The sequence below is a fragment of the Falco punctatus genome (genome assembly GCF_963210335.1).
Source record: "Falco punctatus genome assembly, chromosome: 9".
Lineage (NCBI taxonomy): Eukaryota > Metazoa > Chordata > Aves > Falconiformes > Falconidae > Falco > Falco punctatus.
In genome coordinates, this window is record NC_137589.1 from 16,230,733 (window position 1) to 16,258,627 (window position 27,895).

The 27,895-nt window shown below is 40.3% G+C and overlaps 1 protein-coding gene across 2 annotated transcripts in view; it reads left to right on the forward strand.

Moving 5' to 3' along the window:
• The window catches only part of CABCOCO1 (ciliary associated calcium binding coiled-coil 1), a 207,172-nt gene that overhangs the window by 95,579 nt on the left and 83,698 nt on the right, over positions 1-27,895 (forward strand). The window contains exon 1 of one of the 2 annotated variants that reach the window (XM_080402737.1): positions 15,550-27,717. The exons of the other annotated variant lie outside the window; for it this stretch is intronic. Within the exon in view, the coding sequence (XP_080258863.1) occupies positions 27,661-27,717 (57 nt within the window). The 5' untranslated portion in view covers positions 15,550-27,660. Of the gene's footprint in view, positions 1-15,549; positions 27,718-27,895 lie in introns of those variants that run through there. 2 annotated transcript variants of the gene reach the window in all.

Here is a 27,895-nt window from a genome sequence, read left to right on the forward strand (position 1 = left end):
CATGTGGGCAATGCTTGACTTTAATTCTGAGTGGTTTACAGGATATGATGTAGAGAGTAACCGCTGAAGAGCTGCCCTGAAATGAGGCTCTTGATGTGCTTGGACTCAGTATCCTCGCAGGAATAAGAGAAGCCAGAGTGTTCTACTATTGGCGTGCTCAGCTTCAAAAAAGGAGAACTAGACACAGCTCAGGAAATTTGTTGAAAGAAGACAGACGAAAGACCTAACTCTTTGCAGGGAGTATGGATATTGCTTCCATAAATCACATGGGAAGTGCGGAGAAAATAACTATGTATCAAGAAAAACTTGAGGGAAGAGTGAAAAGAAGCCAGTTTTGGCAGACTAAGTGAGATTGCAGGAGCAAGAAGGTATCCTATCAAAAGCTGAAGTGGTGTCCAGATGAAGAAAACTGAGAAGATGATAAACGCTGGCAAGTTAAATATACAAACATGATAAGGTTGGCTGAAGGAGTGTGAGGGACAATTGGCAAGAAGCATAACAACTAAAATGTCTGTTATCTGTTCAAACACATCACAAAAAGGAAGTCTGCCAGGGAATTGTTGGGTCAGTGGATGGTCAGGGGGCACGGAAGCCCTCAGGGGGTGATAAGGCTGTGCAGGAGGAACTGATGAACTCTGGAGTCCCAGCATGAGTACAGATGTATACTGTAGCATGGGACAGCACTAACTCCTGCACAAAAGCTTATAGAATTAGTGGGTCTTTTTCATTATGACATTATATCTACTGGTATTCCATTATTTCTGCTCTTTTCATAGTTTCTACTGATTTGCAACTTAGAGTTGTCAGGCTAATCGGTCATGGACTAGGGAGTACTTGGGGGAGAACCTGTCTTTACCTTGTTCTTGTACTCTTTCCCTGCACATAGAGTTCGGTCTGCTGTCGGAGGCAGACAGTAGAATAGATGGACCTTTGCTCTGGCCTGAAATGGCTACGCAAATAGAGACTGTCTAGTCTCTAAACAAGTTGACCTGGAGTGAGAGCAGGCCAGTTTATGCATATGGTAGCTTGGCTGGATCCAAGCTCAAAGCGAGACTTGTATGAAGTGCTCTCCTAATGAAACACCTTCTCCTTTTTCCTGTCTGGAAACTTTGTCCATGTGGATGCTGAGAATTGTCTGTGTCTGGGAACTTTGGTGAGTTAGGTGCTTCCATTTGAGCTGCCATACTCTGGCAAATCCTGGACACAATGGTGTGAACATGTCATGGTCTGTGGGATCTTCATCCAAGATACCTTGGCAAGACCTACTGCATGCCTTTTTCTTATAATAGCCAATTACAGCATGCCTGATGCATCTGGGGAACGTTAAACCTTACTGTGCCCTCAACAGCATTGAAAACCTGTAGGAATAGGAAACCCGGCACTTCAAAAAGCTGTGCCACAGAATCTTTGCATGCGTGTTTGTCTAACTTCTGCTTTTAGGCTGATTTTGCTACCCCATAACGATCAGAAATTTGAAACTGCATCAGTTCTCAAGAAGAAACTAGGATTGAAGATGGATTGCAGGCTGAATGCAAGTCAGCAGTACCATGCCACTGTGAAACGGGCGGTCACATTAGCACACAGATACAGAATTGAAACCTGCAAAGTGCCTGCTCTCTTCCACTTGGCAAGGCCTTAGCTGAAGTGCTGCCCTACTTTTGGACAATAAAGGAGAATCCAGTGGACAAGCACATGGTGGGTGGTGTTTCTATAGTAGGGAATTAATAAATTGCATAAACAAATGTTTCCTTTTTAAATAGCAGAATTGACATCTTTATTAGGTTGCAGTGCTTATAGAATCAAAAAACCCTTGTTCAAGTACCAAAGAGTCCAGTTGGACAGGAGTGCAGGATTTGGAAATCCTATTGAGGATGAATTCCAGCATGGAAGTTCTGGGGGGTTTGATGATCATGTGCAGTGGCGTTTTTTTTGAGGGGGAGCTCTGAACAAAGGAGATTCTAAGCAAGCAGTAGAAGTAAATTCTGAGACAAACTGGAATGTTTCGGTAGTGAAATTTGGGGGTAGTGGCTATTTGCCATCTTCAGTTCAAGAGACTTTGAAGATTTCATTTACAATATTCATAAATAACTATAGAGTATTAAGCAAGTAGCTGAAAGAGACTGGCTGTAGGAATGGGTCGTAAATTCGATGTGAGTCAGCAATGTTGCTGTGCTATGAAGGAGGCACACTGGGATGTGTGAACACACTTGTAACATGCCAGATTTAAATTATTACTTCGGCCTTCCCTGATGCTACGAAAGACCTCAGCTAAACTACCCTAATTCAGGTGATGCATTCCCAAGAGAGAACTGGTGGGATAGAGTGTTCAGAGAAGAACAAGGCTGCTGAGGAAAGAAAAAGTGGGTGCTATGACTCAGTCTAGAAAAGCGAAAACTGAGGTGAGATGGAAGGGGCCAAGTGTTCAGGAAGGGAGGCCAGGAACAGCCCATTCTCCAGTCCCAAATCATAGGGAAGGAAGGCTTAAACAGCAGGAAAGATTGCAATTAGGTGTCTGGAGACATATCTTGCTAGGAAGGACAGTGAAGCACTGAAATAGATTGCACAGAGACATGTTGAAACTCCGTTGTCCTGGGTTTTTAAGCACAGATTAGGGAAACATCTGTCAGAAATGACAGCAGTTTAGTTGATCACACTGTGGGGCAGAGGGCTGACTAGAAGACCTCTGGAGGTTTCTCCAAGCCTTACCTCCTAGGGCTGTAAGGTTTATTTCTTTATTATCTGATCATGGTATTGAGTCTCTGAGGAAGTTTCTTGCTTAAATTAAATCTGCTTAATTTTACTTCCAATAGGGTTCTTAAAGAGGAGGAAATTGTTCTGTTTTCGCAGCGCTTGACTGCAAACTGTGAATAATTATGGCAACCTCATAGAGAGATCACAACACGTGGCAATTAACATACATGTCGAAACAAAGGGGAATGATTCAGTTTCACATGTGAAACAAAAAAAAAAAAAAAATCTATCAGATTCTGGCCTAAGTGAAAGCCTGGCTCTTGCAGATCAAATGCAAGAGGGAAAAGACAAATCTTTCAAAACATGATATGTGATAGAAAGTACTAGCTATAGCTCAGTAAGGGTGTGAAGGAAATGGATAAAGGAGTGAAAAAACAGAGTATAAAAAGATTAGCTCTCCAGTAAAGAGCCAATATGATTGCAGAAGCATTAAAGTCCCTGCAGGAGATTTACTGAAGACTCTGCCCTGGATTAGAATTTGATATAAAATAACTTAACTGAAGTCATACAATTTCTGTGCCATTTGTAGCTGAGTTAATAGCATATGTTCCTGGAGGATTACAGTCAATGATTAAGGAAATTAGGTTTTGTTTGAATTTAATTTAGTTGTATAAAGCTGCTACAATAATTTACAGCTTTGATATTTAATATTTAATAACCCAGATCTTAAAAGAATCCAAGATATAGCAATGTCATTATATATTGAAATATTATCCCCATAAGTCATTTATATTTGCTAGTTGATAAGAATGTTCATCAACTAGATGGGCTCAACAGGAGCTACTTGATAAAAAACAATGCAGCTTTACAGGTAGTGGTGGGGAAATCTTTCTGTATCTGTTCTCCAGTAAATCATAATTCACTTGAAGAACTTTGTAGTCTCAGTAACCACAAGAATATACCTCTTGATAGTTTTCTTTTATCTAATTTCCTAGCTTTTGGCTCCATGAACGTTACAAACCCTGACTCTTCTTTCTTACAAGCCTGCTTTTGCTCCTCCCCCCTTCCTTTTTTTTTCCAATGCTTTCCTCAGTCTCGCATCTAGCAAGCCATCCTGCCTCTGTTCAGAAGAAAGGAGGCATGTAAAAGAACACTCCTATCTGAAAATCCAGCCCCTGGTATTTTGGGGCACCCTTTCTCTTTGTCACTAAATTGATAATAGCCGTAAGACGTGGTCTAAGTCCCACCCTATACCCATGCCCCCAGCTGCAGAATCCACTCTCAGAAAATACTTGTAGTCTTACCATCCAAAGTGCAAAGCTGCACCATACAAAGGAAGAGAGCAAGAAGATTCCAGTGACCAGCCTGTCCTCATTTTCTCTCTTTCTCCCCTATAACCTGGACATAATTTTCACTCCGTGCTTCTCTTTTTGTGCTCGTAGTTATTTCTCTCCCTCTCTATACCTCTCTTTTTTTTTTTTTTTTTTTTTTTTTTTTTTTTTTTTTTTTTTTTGAGGATGGGGCCCATCAAATGGTTGGCTGCTTTGGATAGCTACCGCCTATTGTGGACCACTGACTTCCAAGACACAGATCTGATTCAGAAAACTGAGCTTGGCACAAACTTCAGTTTGTATTTATTGCACTATGAGCACAGCCTTTTAGAAAGGAAGGTGAAAGCGATTACTGTGTGGTGCTGTCAGTTAGTAGGGGCCATGGGTCTGCAATGAGCCTTCAGCCCCTGGCCAGTGTCAGGTGGTGTGAGCTGGCAGAGCTCCACTGACATCAAAGCTTCTAGAGCCCCAAAATACGGCACCGAGGGGTATGTTTCCCCCTCTGTTTTAAAGCTGGGGGAAAGCATATGAGCAGTTTATAGCTCTCTGTAGGTATACATATTTTCTGTTGGTTTTATAGTTCAGAAAAAAAGCCTTCTGGAAGGACCATTTCTTCTTAAAGAACTAAAGGCAGGGGGTGGGTGGGGTGTGAAACGAGTTTCAAGTATTTTATTAGTATTTGTAATTCCTCCTCCAGTCTGGGCTTTCTTTCTGAGGACACACGGGAGTTTTGCAGCACTGCATCTTTCAGAGAATAGAAGCAACCTTGTTCTGCAGGTGCTATTTCAACCATGGTTGAAGTGGGACAGCTAAAGCATTTGCCCTCAGCAAAGAGGAAAAATTCTCATTTTTGGACAGGAATCCTTTGAATGGTCTTTCTAGTCATTGTCCTGTTTTCTAGTGTAAGAATCATGTGATTGCCCCACAGGAAAAATGTTTTTTCAGGTTTGGTGGCTGGACGCAGATTCCTGGTGCAGCTATTGCTCGTAAAAAGGTCAGCTCCTTTCACAGATGTTACACCAGGCATAGAGGCAAAGTACTTCAGGCTTTGTAAGACAGTTGTCAAGATAAGTTTGTAAGCTAAAAGCTAATAGCACTGCTGTTGTTTACACTGTGGGTACCTTTGCATAGTATCTTACAATTAAGTTCTTTCTCCTTGATCTGGACTTACTGGAATTTCTACGAAAGTAATTATTATGGCAGCAAGTGTGAGCAAACGGGTCTGAGGCCAAGTTCATACAACCAGTGTCTCACTACAGTTGATAACTTTGGGGACAGTGTCTTGGTAATTATAATCATATGCCTCTGATAAACTCAAAGCATAATTAAGAGTTTGATCAGTTGACAAAATGTTGACTATATTTTAAAAAGCCCTGTAATGTTGGTACTGGATACACAAGTCCAGTCTCTCACAAAGCCAGGTTGTGTCTCATCAGGGGAGTCATGGAAGCACACTGGCTTCTCTGCACACCTGTGCCTGATAAATTGTGTGTGGATATATTTTTTAAAATTGTATTTTCCATGATACAAAGGTTGTGTGTAAGCCTTTGCCATCATCACTCAGAACAGCTCAACAATGGTACTTGGCTATGGTCTTAATAAGCCACTTGAGAATATTGGGGTCCAGTGATGATCTGCATATATGTGTATATTTGTATGTATGTATTTTCTGTCCCCTGACATGTATTCAGCATTTAATGAAGAAAATAATACTGAAGCTGTGTACAAAACTCCTTAGTATTTCTACAAGCTAATTTGTTAAGCTGGCTTTTTAGTCTCTGTGTTGGAAAGGACTGAAAGACTGGACTGTACCACAAAATACAGGTTGGCAGATGGGGAAATTTTTGCATGAATCCAGGCAAGGGGAGGGGGAGCATGTAAAGGAAACAACTTTCCCCTGCACAAAAAAAACCAACCCTCAGTCACAATCTCCTAATCATATTCATCATCACTGTAATAGAAATATAATGACATGGGTCTTTGAGAGCAAGGCTTCCATAAAGCTGTCAAGATGCTTAATTATGTTCTTCTGTTGCATTTGACTGCCACAGACCTGCAAAGTTGTGGGTTTTTGTAATTTTTTTTTTAAATAAAGTAGTATGATTAGCAATACCCTTTTTGAACTGGAATACTGTACTGACTTTCCTGTCCTCTTGTTATCAGGGAAAACTTCCTAAGGACAAAAATTTCCACATCTTTGTTGCTTGCAAAATATATTCAATTTTACAAACAAGCTTCTTCCCGAAGGCTGCAGTTTCTGAACAAACCATCTGCTCAATCATTTTCTTTCCTGGCAAAAAGAGAGGCTGAGTGCCAGAATATTTTTTTTTGTGTGTGTGTGATGTTTACCCATAAGTTATTAATACCTATCTGACACCCATAGAGATTTTTACCTTTTTTCTTTTGAGTAAAACAGTATTATTGAGTTGTCTGACAAAAAATGACTGAGCATTGTTTCTGATCACGCCTGCTATTCAGCTAACAATGCCAGCTTGTTTATGAATCATGTCATCTGTTGCCTCCTCTTGAGTGCTTTATCCTGTTGACTATACCTCCCTTGTCCTTTGAGACATCTGTCTGTGCAGGTCCGGGTATACATAATGACTTGAGAGACTTGAATAAAGAGAGCTTATGTGGTGTAATAGTCACATACAGATACCTTCTGGAGTTTAGACTCAGCAATGTCACAGTATGTTCCTAATAGTCTTTAAACTGCCTTGAAGTCAAATGTCAATTCTGAGTTTGCTGATGGGAAAAATCCCACATGGAAAAGCCATTAAAAAAAAAACCCAAACCCAAAACGTACAGACACAAAAAAACCAACTAATGATCTCAATGGATGGCTACTAGTTCTCATGAATTTGCTGTGTCTGATAAAACTGTGTTTGAAATAGTAAAATCTTACTTGACAGGAGAATCTTCAGCACCTGACAAGAAATAATAAGGAAAGGTTTTAGACTGAATTTTGTAATTATCTGCTGACTTTTCTGTGTTTAGCGTATACTAGTAACAGCACTCCAGGATTCAAATGAGAAGACAAAAGGAACAGTTTGTTGCGATAAGTCTGGCATGTGTTCAGGGCAGCTTTACCCTCAAAATCCCTCAGAAAAGAAAATAGGAGTACATCAGAGTATTTACTGTACTAAAGGACAGTCAGACAAAACCCAATAAATCTCATCAGGCTATATTTTATTTTTTAAGAGTAAAAATTAACTACCTGATCCAACAGTTTCCACTGCAGTATTTCAGTTATGCCAGCTTCCGTTAACGGTTTCAGTGGGGGAAGGTAGTCCTGTGGTTCTTCGCAACACCTTGGCTAACTAGTATCTACATTGACTAGCAGCTGTGGAGTGCCTGTTCTGGAAGTTTGATTGGGATCTACTAATTTAGTGGTTTAACATTAACTTTGTAGAAATCAGTTTATCCAAATATGGCATATTTTTAGAAATCCTACTAATTTATTCTTGTTGTTGGTAATTGAATTCAGAAAACAGGGACTCTATTCTAGAACAAGATACAAAAGATTATGTCAGTTCTCTACTTGAAAGTCCCTTTCAGTATCTCAAAGATACACTTTTGACATGGTTGGAGGATTTGAGGCAAGAGGTAACTTGTTCTCAGAAGAAGATTTTATTGGTTTTATTGCACCAAGTAAACCAACAATCTTTTAGAATCAGCCCATTAAAATGTAGAGCTCAGAATCTCAGCCCAAAGGGAGTGCTGCCGTATTCAGATGTTCTATGAAAATAGGCCACAATTATAGTTCCATCGGAAGGACCTTGCTTTACTAACTACAGCTAGTCTGTGTGGTTTGAATTTTGCATGTGTGTTTTGGGTATGTGGGAGGGGTTTAAGTGTGTGTTTGCTTGGTGGGGTAGCAACCAGAGAAAGAGAGGCGAGAAGGACAATGGAGGCCTGACCAAGCTGTCCAGAACTGCTTTTATTGCACAGAGGTAGTATACATCATATGGTAAGGTACATTATTTTGAAATGCAGCCCTAAATGCCCAGAAGCTCAGGATCCTGATTTATAGTACTCTATAAGCTGAAGACACTTTGCCAATTCTTTCATTCCTGTGGTGAGTCAAGAAATATTTAATACTTTTCTTGAGAATATTGTGAAATCTCAGACTTTTCTTAAAGTATGTCTAACTCTGGCAGGAAAGAACTTTGCAACTGAGACGCAGAAAAACCTTTATTCTTTAAATTCACAGAGTGTGTGGGGAGGATCCAGGTCCTGATCTTTGTAGCAAGGAATGTTGCCTTCTGTGGCCCTGAGTTGCCACAACTGTTGAAGAAGTCAGATAGGTAAAACACTTATTCCGCTGGGGTAGACATAAAGGACTACTGACCAAAGTGAACCACTGGTGCTACGGAACTGGAAATTGAAATTAGTATGCCAAAACTGAAGCACTAGTACGACACAGGGAATGACACACGAGCATATAATTTATAAACTGTAATTTGGCATATTTTGAGGAAACATAATACATGTAAATGATGTCCACGTTCTGAGATACTGATATAAATGCAATATACATGGAAGGTGCAGCAGTTTTGGACTGCTCCAGTTTCTTCATAAACTATTTAACTTAATTCATCTCTATGGCTTGAGGGGTGGTGGTTTTGTTGTTTTTTTTCTTAACTGTCTTATGCATGTTTGACAGCAATAATTAGCTACAAGTCTGTGAACTGTCATGCACAAATGAAATTGATAGTTTCCAAATATAACACATTTCTAGAATGGAGAAGGTTCTACAAAAAAAACCCAGACAGTTGGGGTTTTCTATTACTCATTGTTGTAATTAGTATTATGTTGTTTATTAATTTGATAGGACAGTATGAGGAGGACTATAGTGGTACTTCTCACGATTCTCGTATTTTGTCATCTATGCAAACAGCTTTCTTGTGACATCATTTTATTCTGCACAGTATTAATGAAACTATCCCAAACTGTTTTACTGCATATCACCCATTCAAAGGCTTAAAGGGTAGTGGAACTGTGATACGAAATAAGATGTAATGTCGAACAAACTTTCTGGCTGTTGCTACGGGCTCTAAGAGGTCAGAGAAGAAAGTTGTACCAGATGTAGAAATTAGGTGGTGGTAGTTTGTAACAAGAGGTCAGACATAGCTAGATTAGGAGCACCAAAACAGGCCCAACTTGAGATACGCTGAAAGAGGCATCTGTAAAGGAAGTGAGCCTGGACAATGAGAGATGGACTCTGAAATGGCTCATGTGCTGACTGTTGATACAAGTTCAGGAATCTTCCAGCGTGGTGGTTGGACAGACATTCTTGAACTTGTAATAAGTCAATTCACGAGCCTGATGAGGAACCAGAATGGCAAGTTGTGGCTGGGCTTTCAGATAAGTCAGAATTGAAACTGTATTGGAGATATTGAAGAGCAGACTTACAAACGTAGCGGAGGGTGAAAGAGGGAAGCATTGTTTAGCATGATGTCAGTAGTGAAGCATGAGTTAATATCTTTAGCAATAAATGCAGTAAACTGTGCAGTATCCTAAAGGGACATGCTACATGATCTGGAGGATGTGGATGAACTGTCCACCCATTCTTGGCAAGTTCTGCAGTTTTGAAGTCCTACATAGCAAGGCTAAAAAACTGAACATTTAAAGAATGAGGTATTGAAACCAGAGCTGCATTATGCTGCAGAAAAATACATTACAAAGTGTCGAGTGAAATAAAATAGGCTAGGCACAGTTGGTTTCTCATAATCTGGAGTCCCTGGCTCATCTTTTTTGTATTTCAAGGCAGTTACCCAAAGGAAATGGAGAAGTCATAGGATTACTGATTCAGAGATGTTTTGCAAACTCAGCTGGGGCATGGAGAGGTGTGTGTGTGTGGTGTTTTGCAGGTTTGGGGGGTGGGGGTAAGGGAGTTGGTATTGGGGTTTTTTTGTTTGGTTTAAGGGGATTTTGCTACCAGCTGTACTGCAGGTTCCACACAAGCCCTCAAACTCATCCCTTTCCATCTTTCTTCTCAGTAATATGAATAGCTTTTCAGTACCAGCTTTTAAAAATGTTGCTTTCGGTAGTGCACCTGACTTCTTCTCTTCAATCAAACACTAACAGAATTTAGTTAGGGGGAAGGAGATAATGCTCACACTTACTCTTGATGCCATTTACCTCTTAATTTGCATGAATATCACATTCCAAAAGGAGGATTTTCTTTGTTTTAAGAACAAGATATTTAGTCACTGTTACCCGTGTGTTGTATATTAATAAAACTGGTAAAAGGAGAAATGTCACAGTAAAGCATATTAAGTAAAGGACACTTCATGGAATATGGAAAGTGTCCTAAGTCAAAATAATTAGCCTTGAAAAACTGGCAACTACTGTTGCTATAAATATAGCTGCACCAAAGATGCTAAAAGAAATGTCTCCATGGAGGTATTTAAAGGTATTTTAATACTTCTGTCACTACATGCCATCCATGGGTGCAGCTGTAAAATGTTCACAAGTGTGAGAAAAGAACTAAATATGAAATGTCTAATAATAACACAAAAACCTTATTCATCTTTATTTTGTTGGGTATTTATCGTATTAAAAAAAAAAAAAAAAAAAAAAATCCTCTAAAATACAGGGTCTGTGTCCCTGACAGACTTGCAGGGACTTAAATTGGTGGCTCTGAGTGGGTTCATTCCATTTCTTGGATTAGCCTCCAAGGACAAGCTTCTAATGAAATTTTGATCTCTCTTGCTTTTGCACATAAGCAGCTTTGTGCCCTTGCAGTAGGGTAGGCAGAGCTGGTCAGTGGATGTTTCTCAGGGACCTGTTGTAGACATGATGTCTGCACGAGCAAAGCTACCAGCATGGGAAAGGCAGGTGTGCTGTAAAGTTTTGGTAGATAAACCATTGCTATGTCACAATGGTGTCTACTGGATTGAAAGTGGTTTAATACATTGTTGTATTCTGGTCTGAAGCCACTAAGGAAGGAAGTTAAATATCAGACTAAAAATAGGTTGGTGAATTGAAACCCTCCTCTCGCTCTTGAAGAGATGTAGACCAGGAAATCCCTGCAACTGTCTGAGGCAAAAATTCTGGGATAAAAAAGCGTCTAGATGTGGCTTTACCATTTGTCACAGATGACGCTGTATCACCCTAGGTTTCAAGGACAGTCCTGTAAGCCAATATCACATGTAACGAAGTGACCAGTTACTTTGAAATTACAGGTTGAGCCTGGACTGCTAAACTAGAGACCGGTTTTCAAACACTTCCATATAAATAAATCACTGCTGGCCAAGTTTGCGATAATGGAATTGAAGCTTCACATTGCAGTCCTAGAGCAATCTGGCTTTGGGCCAAGAGGTAAAACTGAACATGCTTTAGTAAAACTGTGGGGATGATCCTACTGCAGAAGGACTTGCCCTGGGTGTTGACAAGCACCCTCCAAGCTTAACCAAGTCAGCTGGTATGAGGCTGCCTTGGTGGATACTGGTGAGAGGCTGCACCTTCAAGTAGAGCAAACTCTTCCCGTTCCAGTCCTCGTCCAACTGTGTGTTGCCTTCAGAGGACTGGACTGGGCTACACTATGAAGGTGACGTATCCTATTTGTCTTTTCCTGATATGACCAAACATGCTGTCCCAACGTCATGCCATGCCACTGCAATGTGGCATAGTTAGCTTATGGTTGAAGAATAGATGGGAGAACCTAAACTTGAGCAAGATGGCAATGACTCTGGTTAATTGACAGGAGCATTTGTAGATGCCTCTGTGGTGAGATACCTTTGTAATGGAGTTCAGCAGCACCTCACCATAAGACTTGTGAGTCTCAGAAGCTTCAAAGTGCACAGGAGTCCCCTCACAGCCATGAGCTCCCTGAGCACATCAAGCCCATCTTCTCCACTGTGCTGACTTACTATTTGGCACTGAATCAAGTTCAACTCCTTGGCCCTTCTATTCAGAGACCCAGAGTTTAGGCTCAGGCCTTCTAAAGGGCAGCTGTCAGCTCCGTGGTCAACTGCTTTCTCTTCAGGCCTAATGGAACGTTCTTATGATCAAGACACAGGCCTGTGCCAGAAAGCAGGTTTCCAAAGGGGGTGGTGTGAGACCACGTTATAAACTTCCCCGAGAGTTAGGGACCCTCACAGATATGGTACCCTGCTCCAAGTGCAAAATACATCTCTTTGATCTTGGTTCCTCTGAGATAAACATGTAGCTGTGTGCAGTTTTTTCTTTTAATTCCCTACCAAAACAAAACACTTCACTGCAAATGCTTTTCCCCTTGAGGGATGAGAGTACTAATGACATGACAGATGTTAGTCATGGTTGCTTCGTACACTACTGGAAGGTACTTGGATGCTATGGAGATGATTATGACATAAGAAGTTTTAGAATAATGCAACTAGAGCTTGTATTTGTATTTAAAATTAATCACTGGCTTTCAGTTTTTTAGCCACTGAGTTGACAATTATTTTCAAGCCATGTGAAGTGCAGATCTCAGGCAGGAAAATAAGTACTTTTTCTACCCAAGATCAGTGCATTAGTAATAGATGATTTATGTTCAAGGGAATTTGAAACCCAGCCCTTAATGGTGAGGTATGACAAGTGCGTGTGTGTGAAGGGGAAGAGAACACTCAAAGAGCTACTGAGGGAGGCGAGTTTCTAACGTTCTTCCCTCGCCTACTTGCAGTGTTGATAAAAATGCTAATGGCCTCTATTGTGCATGTATCTATTTTGATAACCATAATGCGGGGGGAAAGCATTAAGCTGAAGTGTGTCTTCACCAGAGTATTTATCGAGCTGCTCTACAAAAGCCAAATCTGGGCTCCTAGCTTAAATATTGGCTTCAGATATTAAACTCTAGAAATTGCACTCACGGCATGAGGGGCTTAGGGCATGTAATTTTCACTTATTCTTATGGTCATCTGACAATACCTAGGTTTTAACTTCCTTTGTTGTAGACTGGGTAAATGCAAACATAGGCAAGATCCTCAGCGTCCCAAAAGGAAGTTCCTGTTCCAGTCACAAGGTTCAGCAATTCTTACATACAGCCTAGCCTGTACTGCATCTCCTTCCCAAAGCCTTGCAAAAGAAGATGGCTTAGCTACTAGCTAGCAGGTTTGGACTGTCATTTTGGTTGAAGAAGTATAGCACGAACTTTTGCATGCCTTGGCAAGAACATCCATTTGGCAGCTGCTTCTGGTTTCAAATCAAATACCACATCCTACCTCCCCACTGTTACTGAGAGCCGCAGATGAGCAGAGTTAGCTGTGGCTTGCTTCCAGTTCTGTTGTGCGATCAGCTTACACACCAATGGGACAACTAGCAATGCAGACAGCACTCACCAAGCTTGGCTTTTAGCCGTCAGTTAATCCACAACCTGAAATTCTACAAGAAAATTGAGTCTATGTAGAAAGTATTTTCAGCTGTGCTTGAACTGACCATTCATTTCATGTTCTGAGGAGACAAGGCCTCACCCAGCATCATGTAAGAGACCCGAGCATTTCTCAAGTCCAACAAACATCAAAGCAGGTCTTTAAAAGCCCTATGAAAAATCTACCTGCTCTATATAGAACGATACAGCGTTTGCTGCTATTCTTATTTGTTCTTTGTGAGAAGAGCCATCTGTGTAAAATGGTACTGAAAAAAGGACTTGTTGGTGGGAGTGTTTTGATTTTGACTTGGTACCACATCCACAAAGGCTTATTTACCACGTGATCAAGATTTCCCGGATCCCAGCTTGTAGGTAGTCCCGATGATCTCCCACCACTGCCAGCAGGGTTGGGCTGCCCCAGGTTCGCAACAAGTTGCAGGGCAGCAACAAGCAGGGTGCTGAAGCCAAGACCGCTGGGCCTCAGTTACAAGCCCAGCTCGGCTCCCCGCCGCGTGGGGCTGTAGGGCTGCAGAGCCATGTGGCTCCTCTTCGCTCCACTCTGCTCCGTGTAGCTCTGAGGTCTATCCACACAGTTTGTGACTCACGGCCATGTGCAACTTTTGCTGTTCTGGCTGATGTTGTCAGCAACTACGATCATCCTTCTGCAGTTTGCTGATGTTGCTGTACTTTCATGCATGCAAATTGTTTTTGGGATAACCTAACTCCTTTCTTTAAGTACGTGTACCTAACTGGGTCTTTGCCTGCCTAACACCAGGAACAAGGAAGAATCCAGGGCAGGGAGATGACTAGGGAATAAAGATGGTTTAGAGAGAGAGGGAGGAGCTGGGGTGAATTCCCATCATGTTTGCTATACATGGGTATGAACCTCAGTGCTGTTGGTGCATGGTTTCAGATACCTCTTAGATGGTACATATGAAAACGTAGCAATTCCTGGCATGTACCACAATTTCCTTGAGAAGTACAATGTCATATGGTTTGTGCAATAATTTGAGAGTAAAGACATTTATTTTTTTTTTTAAGAACAAGAGCTGACCTAGCTGATTTGCCTAAAGACCAAATAAATTAAAAATGCCATTGTTCAATTCTTTGGCTGTTGTAAGCAAGAGCTTGTTTGTCTAATTGTTTGCTAACAGTTGTTTACCCAGTAGCCTGAGTTCGCTTACCTCAATGAGTCTTCTGGGTGCACAGCAGCTGTATAAATGGATAACAGGTACCTGAATGCAGTTTTTTCCACTGATTTATTCGGCCTCTGAGAGAAGTACTTGCTGCTAAAATGAAACCTCAGTTCAGAAAAGATGAGGGATATGAACAATGGGATTGGGTATCAAACTAAATGAGATTAGGGTGAATTTTATAAATAAAAGTACTTTAAAACAGAGTTACATCTGAAACCAATTAACAAGGGCTTTTAATTAGTGAAGTCGTAATATTAAGGACCTTTTCTTTAATATTTTATGGTAATCAGGCTCTCACATTTACAATTCAGCAGTGTTCCCCATACAAATAACTAGTTAAAATTCTTAATTAGATTATAGTGACTATAGGAAAAAGTTGTTCTAAAAGTAAAATTATAGACTTATGACTAATGCTGTACAAATTAGCATAAAGTAGTCAGACCAAATTATCCCTGTGAGTTTGCAATTAGGAGCACCTGCTATTAGTGCACTTGCTAAACTTTTATCAATTAATCATTACTTCCTCAAATAACAAGAACAAAACTGAATGTTGTGAATATTGTGAGAATGATTAATTGCTAGTGGTAAATTGCTGACTAGCTCCATTATTACTTCTACTTTAAGGATTTTCAGAAATGTGTTTATCAGTTTTATGAATGCATAAATTACAGTAATGTACTCAGTATCAGTTGGGTATTTTTTGTCCTACTTAGCTGGTAGCATCTGTTCTCAAACTTATCTAAGTCTTGGAGACTTTCAGAGCATAACTATGTAACAGAACATCATTTTTACCTTGAGCTTTTTTCTCTTCTCTTTTTCCAAAATGCACCCTAAACTCAGACTCCTAAATCCTAATGCTAGGAGAGTAAATCAGTAACTTTATTAATTCTTCCAAGTATTGGGTATAGTGTAATTTCCATCATCTGAAAACACTGACCTTTGACATTTGAAAAAGAATTTAGTGTTGTTAACTTCATTGCCTAAACTTATCTATTGGTCCCAGCTTTATGAAACAGAATTGTCCTGGGTTTTTTTCAATACATACATTAATATATGAGGGAGTATTACACCCCTGGTGTGTAACTGAAGTGGATGTTTTAGTCTCTCATTTTTCATGAGACCTCTATTTCCACGGGTCTTAGACATTCTGAAAAGGTTAGTGAAGTAGGATACTAATCAATGGTTCAATAAATGATGCAGTTTGAAGCCTTCTTCTTCTACACTAACTGGGGGTTGGAGTAGATTTTAAAATTTGCCAATTCAGGAGTGCTTTTAGTCCTGTGTAAACAGAGGCATTGCAGCTTTAACATAAATTGGAGAACATGTCAACAGCAGATTGCTAAAATGCATGATACTACGTTACTAGATTCATAAGAAATATAGGAAAATCTGGAAATTATCAAGAGATACATGAAATGCTGTGAAATGGCTAGAACTGTTTGTCTTGGCTGCTCTGAGATGAAGTCACTACATGGATGGAACAACCCTGAAGTGCAGCTTGTGAAAACTGCCAGAAATCAAGATTCCACAAAGTTGAAAAAAAAAAAAAAAACAAACACACCAAAAATCGTAAATCAGCCAGTGTGTGTGGGGGGAATCCAAAAAGCTATATATTTTTGACATGCCTCAGAGCTGTAAATGGAGAAGGTATGGGGGAAAGACTCTCCTCGCTCCCTGACCATCAGAGCTATAAGGAAGAACCGCTTTCCAATAACCCTTTAGCTTCCTAGAGAAAAATGTACTTGTAAATTAAGACTACAGTTTTTATTATATTGCTGATGAACAGATAGTGCTAGTAAATATTGCTTAGCTTAGTTAGTCCCTCATAGTGAAACGGAGGTAACAGAGGAGCAGCAGAAAACTTGTAGCTACCATCTAAAATTTACCTAGCACCTGGAATGTTCTCAGAGCTCTATGAACCTAATCAACAATATCAATAATAGCCTTTGTCCTAAATCTTGCAATCAAGAGCCTTGATATGGTGCCGTGGAAATTCCTACTGAGAGCTTTTGGTGAGGCAAGCTTAGTGCCCCCTTGTTTGGAGCACTGGGCTTCCAAGCAGAAGCCCAGCTAGAGGCTGCGCTATAGCAGCACGGATGGCTGGCAGGGAAGTTATGTCTGCAGGGCCTTTCTAGGGAGCAAAAGCAGTAGGCTGGACTGCTTCTCTCTGTGGTTTTTTAGACCTTAACCTGGACTGAAGAGATAATTAAGAGCAATGAGGCATTTCTGTGCAGTTACTATCAAGGCACCAGTTGAGGTCAGCCTTAAGCAGCCGTGTCCTCTAAAGTCATGTTCCTCTTCTCTAATGCCACTCTGTCCAAACACCCGTGTATCTTCAGGCCCCATTGTGTGAAAGAGAACACCTAACAGAGCAGGTCTGCTGTAATGAACGCTCCTTTGTGATTAATTCCTACATTGCACAAAGAACACTAGTCGAAGGCAAATATGATGCTTACATGAGCTGCTTATCGTGTTTCGATAATATATGCATAATATTTGATTATTTCATAACACAGTAATAGAAATTACTCTAAATTAAAATATTTATTGAGAACTTAGACTTGAGGCATGCAAACCATGGAGGTGCATACCACAGCCCAGCGGCGGTAGCCTGGCGGTCAGTACAGAGGTAGCCATGTAATGCATAAGTATAGTGGGTGGGTCACGAGCAACACCCTCAGGAAATGTGATGAAAACAAAATGTTGGCATCATGAAATGCAATATTTATCAGAAGTTCCCCTTGATTATTTCCTTCATGATTGGTAAAGTGGCCAAAGGTATAGTTTCAGCGAACAGCAATGAAAATTACAGAGCATCTAATGATGATCCTGCTCAAAAGCGTGAAAATTTTTGCTGTTTCTCTTGCTGACGTTTCCTTATCCCCCAGCTTAAAGGCCAGGTACTTTTGATAGATTAAAATTTTCTCCTACACCTTATCGAACGCAAGACAAGCTGAACTTGTGTTTTTAAATGAGCTGTTTGTACAAGGTGGTTGTGTGCCTGCCCTTTCCTTTTCAGTTCCCTCAGGGTCTGTAAACTTGTTTTCTGCCTTTCCCTCCCTGTATTGACCTCACTCTGTCACGGCACAGCTTTAGAAAATGAAGCTGGTTTGTGTACGATACAGCGCTGAAGCCCTAGAAGAATCTCCTTGGTTACTTTGATCTGGATCCCACTCATATTTGCACAATGCTGCAAGTAATAAATAACTTTGGTCATAAATAACAGGTGACTCTCACCGTAACTCTTACTCACCTAAAGCTACTACCACACCATAATGAAAGAAATGGGTGCTACTGGCTCTGCTCAAAAGAAGAAAAAAATCTGAAATCCCTGGGACAGATGTTGAACATAGCACCACTGATTTTAAAGAAGCTGCAGTGGTTGACATGAGTTGAGCATATAACCACATAAGGATATATAGGTCACCAGGGAGCTTATGTTTCAAATGCTTCTGCTAGGCATTCCCTTTGGCAATTTTGTTGGCCTAGTTGGGAGCAAATAATGAGGAAAAATAAAGTGATTCAAGTATTCAAGTGACCACTGTGTAGCACTCTTCTCTTTCTGCTTCTGTATATTTACACAAATCATCAAATATTTAGTTTTAGTCATTCTAGATACTTGTTCAGTCCCTTCTCTTATAAACACAAGGCAGAAAGTTTCACAAAAGTAGATATTTCTCATATTTATGAGAAGAGTTTCAGCATTTCTCCATTTGGACTTGGTTGAAAGTGCTGCTACAAAAGCTATTGTAATATTGCCATGAGATACTTCACCAAAATCAGCGCAAGAACAAATAAATATCTTAACAAGTATTTCCCCAACAATTGTAATGCACGTTCACTTTGCTTTAGTTCTTAGACCAAAGAATGCAGCTGTTCTCACTTTACTAAGCTAATTCCCCACATTCTGACTACTATAGGCTTCTCGTTTTTAAACTGTGCTGCCATGTAGCTGCATTTGAGTTATGCTCATAGCTCATTTGAAATTGAATAAATTGTAGTTGAAAGCCGGCCTCAAAATGCAGTACTAGAATGAAAGCTGTGCTTTGCATTTTTTTTTTGCTTTGTTTTGTTTTCCCCTTCTTCATGTGTGTGATTTATGCAGGGGAAAAAGCAACATCAGTGTTGGTGGGCACATACTCAGAAATCAACTTCACGTGCCAATGCTGCTCTTGTTCAGTTCTGTTTCTGCTGACCTTGCAGCAAGTGGTGATCAGAGTGTTCTTGTATTTTCCCAGCAGACAAAGGGCTCGCCTCTCTTGACACTACACCAGCACCTCCGTTTCAAGTCATGATAGGAATGTAATCAGGATCAGAGGTAGTTATGGTCCTCAGCTAGCTGGCTGTACATTCAGACTGGAGCTAGTTGGCGTATGTTAGAACAGCCCCATCTGTATGTTAGACTGCTCCAACCCAATCTGCTGAGATGGATTGATCCAAACCGTTATGGGCTGACAGCAAACTCCTCTGCCTGGTCAGAGAGCATGTGAGTATGAAGGAAAAAATGTTGTACTCCAATGATTTGTGGGGAATGTTCCTGATAGCTTTGCAAGCAATTGTGTATATGACAGCATTCATATATATGTTAACATTTTGTGAATATAACCTTTGGAATTATTTCAAAAATTGCAGTGGTATTTGGATCAGTTTTAGACCTACACAAACACGTCTGGGTTTTTTTATTGTTCTCTACCAAATAACTGTTAGCCCATTCTCACCAAAGTTGATGATCTCTGACTTCCATCGTTCCATTAAGTTTTCACATGTTTCACCAACCAGGAGAAAAGCTGTCATGTCACTTGTTAGATATCAGGGAAAGTCACAGAAAAGTAGTAATAGATGCAACCAAAGTTTGCCTATACCTTCCCAGATACTGAAGTCCATCAGTTGCAACACACTAATCTTAAAGAAATCAGTTTGTTACCCTGCTAGTGTTTCTTGGGGCTGAATAAATCTGTTTCACAATTTTTTCCTGTGATAATTTATCAAAAAGTTATTTTTTACAGAATGTTTCTTACAGATTGTCAATTGCTCAGGAACACTATGGCCAAATTTGTGGGAACTTGAGGGGGTCTTTGAAACACTGTTGTAGTTGCTTAGGTCACATTTCAAAGACTTCCATGGCACTGCAGAGACTGAAGTACATGACTCAATGAGTAAATGTAGCTCATGCTAATTGTCTGTGGGCTGTAGTTTTAGCAATATACTGTGTTTTCTGTTCTGAGAGATCACTGTAGTTGATAAAAGGCTGGTTTCTTTGAACGCAGAAAGTAACTGAAATCCAAAATTGGATATCATTATAATAGACATCTTAGGAACCCCACAGAACAAACGAGATGGTGTTATGTGCCCAGGCCTTGTTAGAGGTGACTGACTCTATTTCCTTCCTGAAAAATAAGTTGTTTTACTTGCATACGTGCAGTGCTAAGTAATTGCCTTATATCATTAATCCATTTTTCAGTACAAATTGGTCTCATTAAAATTAGCTAGTCAGAGTTAATATGGCAAACTCTTTTAGAAAAATATGTTCCTGCATGTAAACAGGCAGTCTTAGATCTACCTTTTGCTGGCTGGTGAGGCAAAAATTGCACGTACTCTGTTCCAGCAATAACATATACTGCATACCATGCAGCAATATGTCATCACTCCTTACAGCAACATGGTAAGGCTTGCTGACATTACAGACCTCTGCAAACATCCTGGAAATGGTTAAATTTCACAAGGACAAACTCTATTCCACTGTACCCCTGCAAGTCATAAACAGCAAGAATGCTGTGATTTCTCAGGTGAGAGAGTTAAAACTGTGGTGAGTGTCAGCATGATTTATAGATCTTGATTTGTTTAGGCAAAGGGCAGTGTGTCTTTGTGTCATGTCTAGGTTGCGCATATCTGCAGAGACAATCAGTATTTGACTTTACCCTGTATTCCTGAGTAACTCTGTGCTCAGTACTGTTTGCCTTTAGCAAACATTCTTCACTGTTTTGCATTAAGTATTTTCAGTGATTGATAGTTTTCTTGTTCAAGGATTGATAAATGTGAATCTGCTTTTCATCTTGGCCTAAAGGGACCCTTGATGGAGTGGAGCTTTTAGGGTTGTTTTTTCTATAAGCTTTGAAAAGAGACTGAAAGACTTTATGTTGAGTCACCGGGGAATGCGAGTTATGACGTGCGGTTCAGTCTATCACTCATTATGCAGCATAATCAACTGAGTGACCAGTTCTGATGGGAATAAAAATGCTGTTAGTTTTCTCAGAGAAAATCAGTGGATGAATGTTTTGGCAGACAAGCTCCAATCTGAGAAACAAACTATGCTGTCTTTATGAAGAAAGAGCAAAATCATGGGGGGGCTTGTAGAGAAACAGTGGGAAAAAGAGCAGTGCAGCGAGGGCATCGGTGTGCAGACCGGAGCAATGGTCTTCGCTAGTAGCCAGGTCTTCGCTAGTAGCAGTTTTTGAGGTCTTGACTAAGAACAGTAGTTTGAACTGTAGAAAAGCACATCTTGCAAGTTTAGATATGTGTGAGATCTACGAGTCAAACCAATGGGGTCTGTCCCAACGGTATGTTACTGAGAAGGGAGCAATGAAGGAGGGCATACTGATACACAGGGATTCCAGCACCAGCCTACAATGTGCTTGGGCAGTAATTCTAGTTGTTGCCTCCTCAACAAAAGGCAACTCCAAGCCTGACTGCTGCTGCTGTTCTCTAGCTGTGCCCTGCTGCGTTTGCCCAAATGGCTCTTGAGCTCCAGGCCATCGTTGCCTGCCTCGGTGTTAGGCTGCTGTGTGAGGAAGGCAACCTCAAAGCAGGCCTGTAGCACCCCAGCTGTTCCCTTGCAAGCCCCTGGTGACCCTGGTCATGATGGCTGGCTCAGCCATGCTGTGGACAGTCAGCAACTTCCAGAGACCGCTGGGGAAAAATAAACAAGGAAAAACGTGAGACAGACTTGTTTGGAGATAAGAGCAAGGAAGATAACTAAGGTCCTGCAGTCACTTGCCCACAAGGAAAATTTGAGGTATATGGGTACGTTCGTGGACTTGAGCTTTTTATTTGTTGTGATATAGGGTTCAAAAGACAATAAACTGTTTCCCAAAGTTCTGTGCCGTGCATCTAGGGTATAGTTTTATGGACTTCTGTGATATTTAAAAAAAAAAAAAACACCACCACAAAACATCAAAGCCATCATGAAAAAACTAAGTCTTAACATAGTTTTCAAACCCCAAAACAAACAAAATGAAAACAGGTTTGTGTCTGTGCCCTAAAACTGAAATATGCAGGCCTTGGAATATCTGAATATCATTTGGAAACAGTACTCAACATAAGAGGAAACAATCAAATAAATAGACATCAAGACTTAACACACAAAATGCTTATTTAAACCAAAACATCCAGGAAAACTCTAGCAGTGAAAGTGTTAAGAGAAAATGAAGAGAAAGCATTTAAAGCGGAAAAAAATCCCTTATAAAGTTAGCAGGATAAAAATCAAAACCTTCTGATGATCATATAGCTCTTGCATCATAAAAATGTAGATGGGGAGTATTTATTGCTAAGCCAATTTAAAGACTCAGTTGAATACTAAATACAATGTTACACTAACAAAAGCAAGTTAGCCCTGTTGCCAGTGGAGAACTGTAATTCCTCAGGCTTAAGGTGGCAGCTTTGCCTAATACCTTAACCTTTTCCTTCTGCTCTGATGGATTCTGCTTTCCCTGCTGGACTAAGAAATCTCACAATCCTTATGGAGAAGAAGGAAGGAAAAGAGCAACCAGAGAGGTGAAAAACTTGATTACACATATGAAACAAACAGTGAGTTATGCAGCTGCTGGTGACAGCAGCGAAGTCAGAACATAATGAAAGACTTAGTTCCAATATCATGCAAATGATATAAAACATAAACAACAGGACCTGAAATGGAAACATCTTGAAAGGGAGGTAGGCAGTGGTGGGGAGAGTGGGAAAGAAAGTGTCTGTGTGATGTGTACCGTACCAGCTTAAATGGAAACATTCCCCAAACAAATTCTATTAACCTTGTTCAGTCTTTTTGCCTTTATCTTTATTTTCTGCCGTAACTTTGTGTTTGGAAGGAAGTGGCAGTCCTCAGCAGCCACACAAATGGTAATTATTACTGTAGTACTGTGTTTGCTCTCTCGAAAGAGAAAAGCAGCATACTGATGCAGGAGACACTCTGGGCCAAAGGCACCGTGTCTGTCATGTGAGGGAATAGTGAATCACAGCAGTTGAGGCAGAAAACTAATATACACACTTATCATTTCCCAGATGAAGGGACACCTTTTCAGGTACTATTTGAATGGCAGTGATTAAAGTAGGTTTTCAGGTTAAATGCAAGTCCTCCGGTGTTCTGTATACAATAGCGGACATGAATTTGTAGTGGCTATCTTGCCATCTATTAGGTAACAAACTTGTTTGCTGTGGAAGGAAAGAGCAGCTTTTGAGCCCTTTTAACTTGTCATATATGTCATGAGGTTAAAGAAAAAATACTGATAGACGTTATAGAAGAAATTTATATATAATAGGCTTCTCAAAATAAGTTTTTGTTTTGTATAGCAGTGGCATTTGAATTTCTCAAAAAGCAATTCCTTTAAAATTTCAGGTCTGAAAAACTTTTGTTGTGGAATTTTAAAAATTAAAAAATGCATCAAAATTTTGAAGTTTCACAGTGGATGTCCATTTGGGGACAGGGTTTATTTATGTATCTACTTGATGTGAAACTAGATGATAAGCTGTTTTTCATTGCAAGAAGCAAACATTGTCATCAAGGAAAGGAAAACCACACTTGTATTAAACTTAGTAGTAACTGCTGTTATTGACTCTTTAAATCCAATTCAAACAAACAATATTTCAACTATTATTTCTCAATGCAACACTAGTGGGGAGCATGATATATTTGCTATTATTCACAAGATGTGAAATAACATTATGGATCAACTTACATTAAGCAAAAAAAACTTCCAACACTTTTAACAAATAGTTTCATTCCAATAAGGTGCTTTTTCCTCTATAGCAATTTTTGTTAAGATATGTTTTTATGTTGGTGTAGGAAGGCTGACTTTGCTAAAAACAGCACTACTAATGACAAGCTTTCAAGCATGTACTCGCATACATGCAAAACGCAATTGATTATTATCAGAAATAAGTCTAATACCACAAAAATAAGATAAAACTGGGAGGTGCCACCTGACCCTTAAGCCTGTGAATAGAAGCAAAAAAAAGCCACATGTAAAATTCTGTCAGTTGGGCTCTCTGTAGATTTATGGCAAGAATCACCATTTTTTTGCACACTTAGAGATGTCTTTAGTTCCTGTGCAGGTAATCCTGGACACACTGTGCCTTTGCACATCCCAGCATCTGACCCAGTAACCTGCTGTTTCCTCTCCCTACCCTGACAAGGTGCTGAATCTGTCCCCACAGAGTGATAGCTCCTGTTTATGTTTTTTGGGGGCTTTGGGTTTTGTGGTGGTGTTGATGTTGTCCTACCAACAGTTCGAGTCTGACAAAAGCTTCTGTATAGGTCCACCACTTCTTGGCCATTCCTGATTTGAACCAGTGCAGTTCCACCAATTTCAACTGACTTGTATCTCCCATGCTCAGGCTGTGTCTCTCAAGACTCAAACAGGATGGATGTGGGTTGCCTAGTGTGCTACCATCCCAGCTTGTTCTGGAGACTGAAATTTAAACGTATATAACACAGAAAAGTGGAATGGAAGTCCTGCTTCAGGACCCTTTTGCTTTTTCTTTTTTTTTTCCCCTTCACTCTAGCCTTTACCACTTTCCAGAGAAAAGAAGTTAAAATGACCAAAATGAATCTCTTGAAACCTTTAATCAAAGTATTGGAATGAAAACAGGGAGCTTTAAAACTCAGAAGTCTTATCTGTGGGAGGCAGCTACTAATATCTATTCTTTAAAAAAAAATGTATTCATATCAAACTGTTAAAGCAAATTTTCTTTGGGAAAGGGATTAAAGCAAAGTAATAGCTTAGGACCAAATGCACTCCTTTACATTCCTTGATTTTTTCAGAGAGGCAGGGCAGGTGCAAAGTAGCTGAATGATTACAGAAGATAAGAGCAGCAGTGGTTCAGGTCTGTGGCCTGCCATTTCACCTCAAGATCCAGCAAAAGCTGCTGCTTGCTCCCTCACCTTTGATCTTTTAACAGGAACTAGGCAGCAGGGCTAGGGGTAAGGATACTACTAAGCAGTCAATTTCCCTTGAAGTCTTTAATTGTGCAAGCGATTGCTCGAATTCTGTTCTCTCCAAACTCTGTGGGGCCGTTTCAGTCCTGTACCTTTGGAAGGAAGATGAGGAGGGATGGGGGCTGTTGTGGGAGGTCAGGCAGAGCCTTCTGGACAGTGAAACAAGCAGTAAGATACCAAGTCCTCCCAAATGTGTAAAGTAAAACTGGGGCTGTGTATGTGCAGGATAAGAATGTATGCTAAAGTTTCTGTAATGACCTTTGTCTCAAGGTCATCAATAGCACATAAAACAGCTCATGGAAATGTGACATTTATTCACTTACCCCAAAACTTTTGGTTCAATGCAGTCTATCGTTGGATAGGGAACACCATGCTGAACTAGTTATCCTAAACGTGTGTTTCATGCACTGCAGCTTAGGCAGGCCAGCAAATTGCTCAGTAACACCACCTGAAATCCTGGCATATATCTGACAGCTCATTGAGAGAATATCTTGTAAAATTGATGACCTGACTCCATTACTCAAGAATAAAAATGAGTTGGTGGAGTGAGGTAAACATTGGTGAGGGTGTCTGGATGCTGTTACAGGAAATGAAATCCTCTGCATATATGGCAATATTTATTTTATGTTTTGTGTGCTTCAATAGGAAATGAGGTCATATTTATCTCCTCTCTATAGCAAGAGGAACAGATCTCCAGAGACAGTACAGCAGCAGTCTCCAAAGGTTTTCATCTTAAAAAACTGTATTCCTGAATCCCTGTTGCCTTGCTTTACACTTATGCTTCTGCATAGGATGGAGAGGGCAAAAGCCCTTTGAGATGCCCTTTCTGCTTGCAGGCTTACTTGCTGCAGTATTGGGGGTGGGGGTGGGGTGGGGGTGGCACAGGCAGGAAAGTGGGGGAAGCAAGAGTGTCCTTGCTGAATAAGGAGCAAGAGCTCGCTTCTTGTTTCTAGCAGTGGAGGCTCGCCCTGGATCCCAATGCTGCAGTCCAGGCACCAGCTTTAGGAGGGTGGGCTGGGAAGAGAGCTCTGCTGTGGTGGATGAGAACAGACAGTATTTCAGTGCCTTGCACCATGCCACACATTGCTGCTCTTACAGAAGTTTATGACCCCAGTGGCAGTGATGTTGCCTTGGTCAGGTTCTATGCCCCACATCTTTAGGGTGGATTACTCCAACACTGAGATTTTTTTTTTGTCTTTAGGGAGCTTTCAGCAGCCAGTTCACTTGCCACACTCCAACAACAATAAAACACAACCAAAAAACCCACAAGACTTCATAAATTATTTCTGTGCTTAGCTGGGTAAGTTACCCTTCTGACTCTCCTCAGATGTTTGGCCAATAGGACTTTTTTGGTTGCATCTCCAATGTCATCAGAAATAAAAGTACATAATGTATCTGTCAGGGACATAGACATCAGGTAAACTTGTGACAATTTTGGACATCTTTGGATACATGAATGAAATTCATGTTCGTTCTGACTAATCAATAGACAATAATGCGGAAATAGGAGGAAAAAACCAACTTCAGTATTTTCTTCATTTCCACCTTAGAATAATCTTTCTGCATTAGAAATTAATATCAGCTTTAAATACTAGTCTTGACCTGGTCCTGCTTAAGTGAATAGCAAATCATAAGCTGGAATGGAATATAAGACTTGCTCTATTTCTTATCTTGAACTCATATGACCAGGACCTGAAATCTTTTCCCCAACAAAATACAGTAACCCTGTAGAGCAAGCCGTGCTTGAGAAAAGTCTGCAAGTTTGAATCTTAAAAGGTAAAGCAAATAAGCCAAATGGAAAATGCTTATAGAGATAATTGAGTAATACGTATTTGTCAAATATGTTAGACTTCAGTGAGGGTTTTTTCCTCCTTAATATAACACTCAAAAATGTGATAGAGGAGAAATTATCTTATCCTGTTTCTTTATTCCCAGCTCAGTAGTTGTTTGGGCTCCACAATTAAAAAAAATAAATAATACTTTCTCACAGAAAGAACTTATCTAACACATGGCCACCATGACTGCAGTGACTGAATGCTTCATAACCATAAATTGACTTTATTTTCACAATAGCAGCACCCTGAGCTGAGAAAGTTTTCAACCCTGCTAAATAGGTGGGGAAGAGGGAGAGAGAGGAAATGAAGTGCCTTGCTTGTTTTTGTCAGCTACCTGTTGCTGAGAAGCCAGTCTTTCCTTCCCTTGTCTGTGATTTTCATGAATGCCAGGAGGATCTTTCCTTTCTTTGCAGTATGTGGGGGGCTATCAGGGACAGGGAACACAAAGCCACCAGTTCATCATCATTACTTGAAAAAGTGAATATTGAGCCTGGTGATGGTATGGGCAAACAGGGCTGTCAAATATCTGGCTTTTGAGGCTCACATTGAAACTGGGAACATTCCAGTTTAACCAGGTTTAGTGTTGTAATCAGGTCGTGAACAGGAGCTAAGGCAAAAGACATGTAGCTCAAGCCCTTTCTTCCCTCCCAGCAGCACCTGCTGGCCAGTATTTTTCTTCTGACTTTTTAGTTTACCCATTACATTAAAAACATATCTTAGACTCTACATCAGAAACCTTACCTGGTGGTTTAGCAACCACCATTGTAAACATGAGAGCAAGCGAGGCATCTTGTCCTGGCCACATGGAAGTGCATAGAACCCAGGTGCATGTCCCAGTCACTCTTAGACAAAATGCTGATGTAGACGTTGCACCCAAGGACACATCTGCAGAAATGAAACAGCACAAGTGGAATGTGTTCTGCGTGCTATTGAAATTGTTGCTGAGCTCCTTTTATCTTTCAAAGCAAAGAATCTGGCCAGCAGCCCTCATGTTACCGTTTTAAACAAACCACCATCAGAGGTGGATCACCAACTAGAGTTACTCCTTGCAGCCGGTGGACTGAGAATGTTTGACTGTACAGCCAGCCAGTGTTTTTATATTGTGTCTTTTCTGTATCAAAATGTGAGTACTCAGCACCAAATAGCTGCAATTAAGCACTTTTATCTATTTTTCCTGAAAGCTCTAAAGTATAATATGTATCTAAAATGTATTATAAGTGGGTTATACATGTTTCCATTAGGCTAACAACAAATAACCTGATGTCTTTAGGCCTCGCTTTCCCTTCAACTTTTCTTTTTTC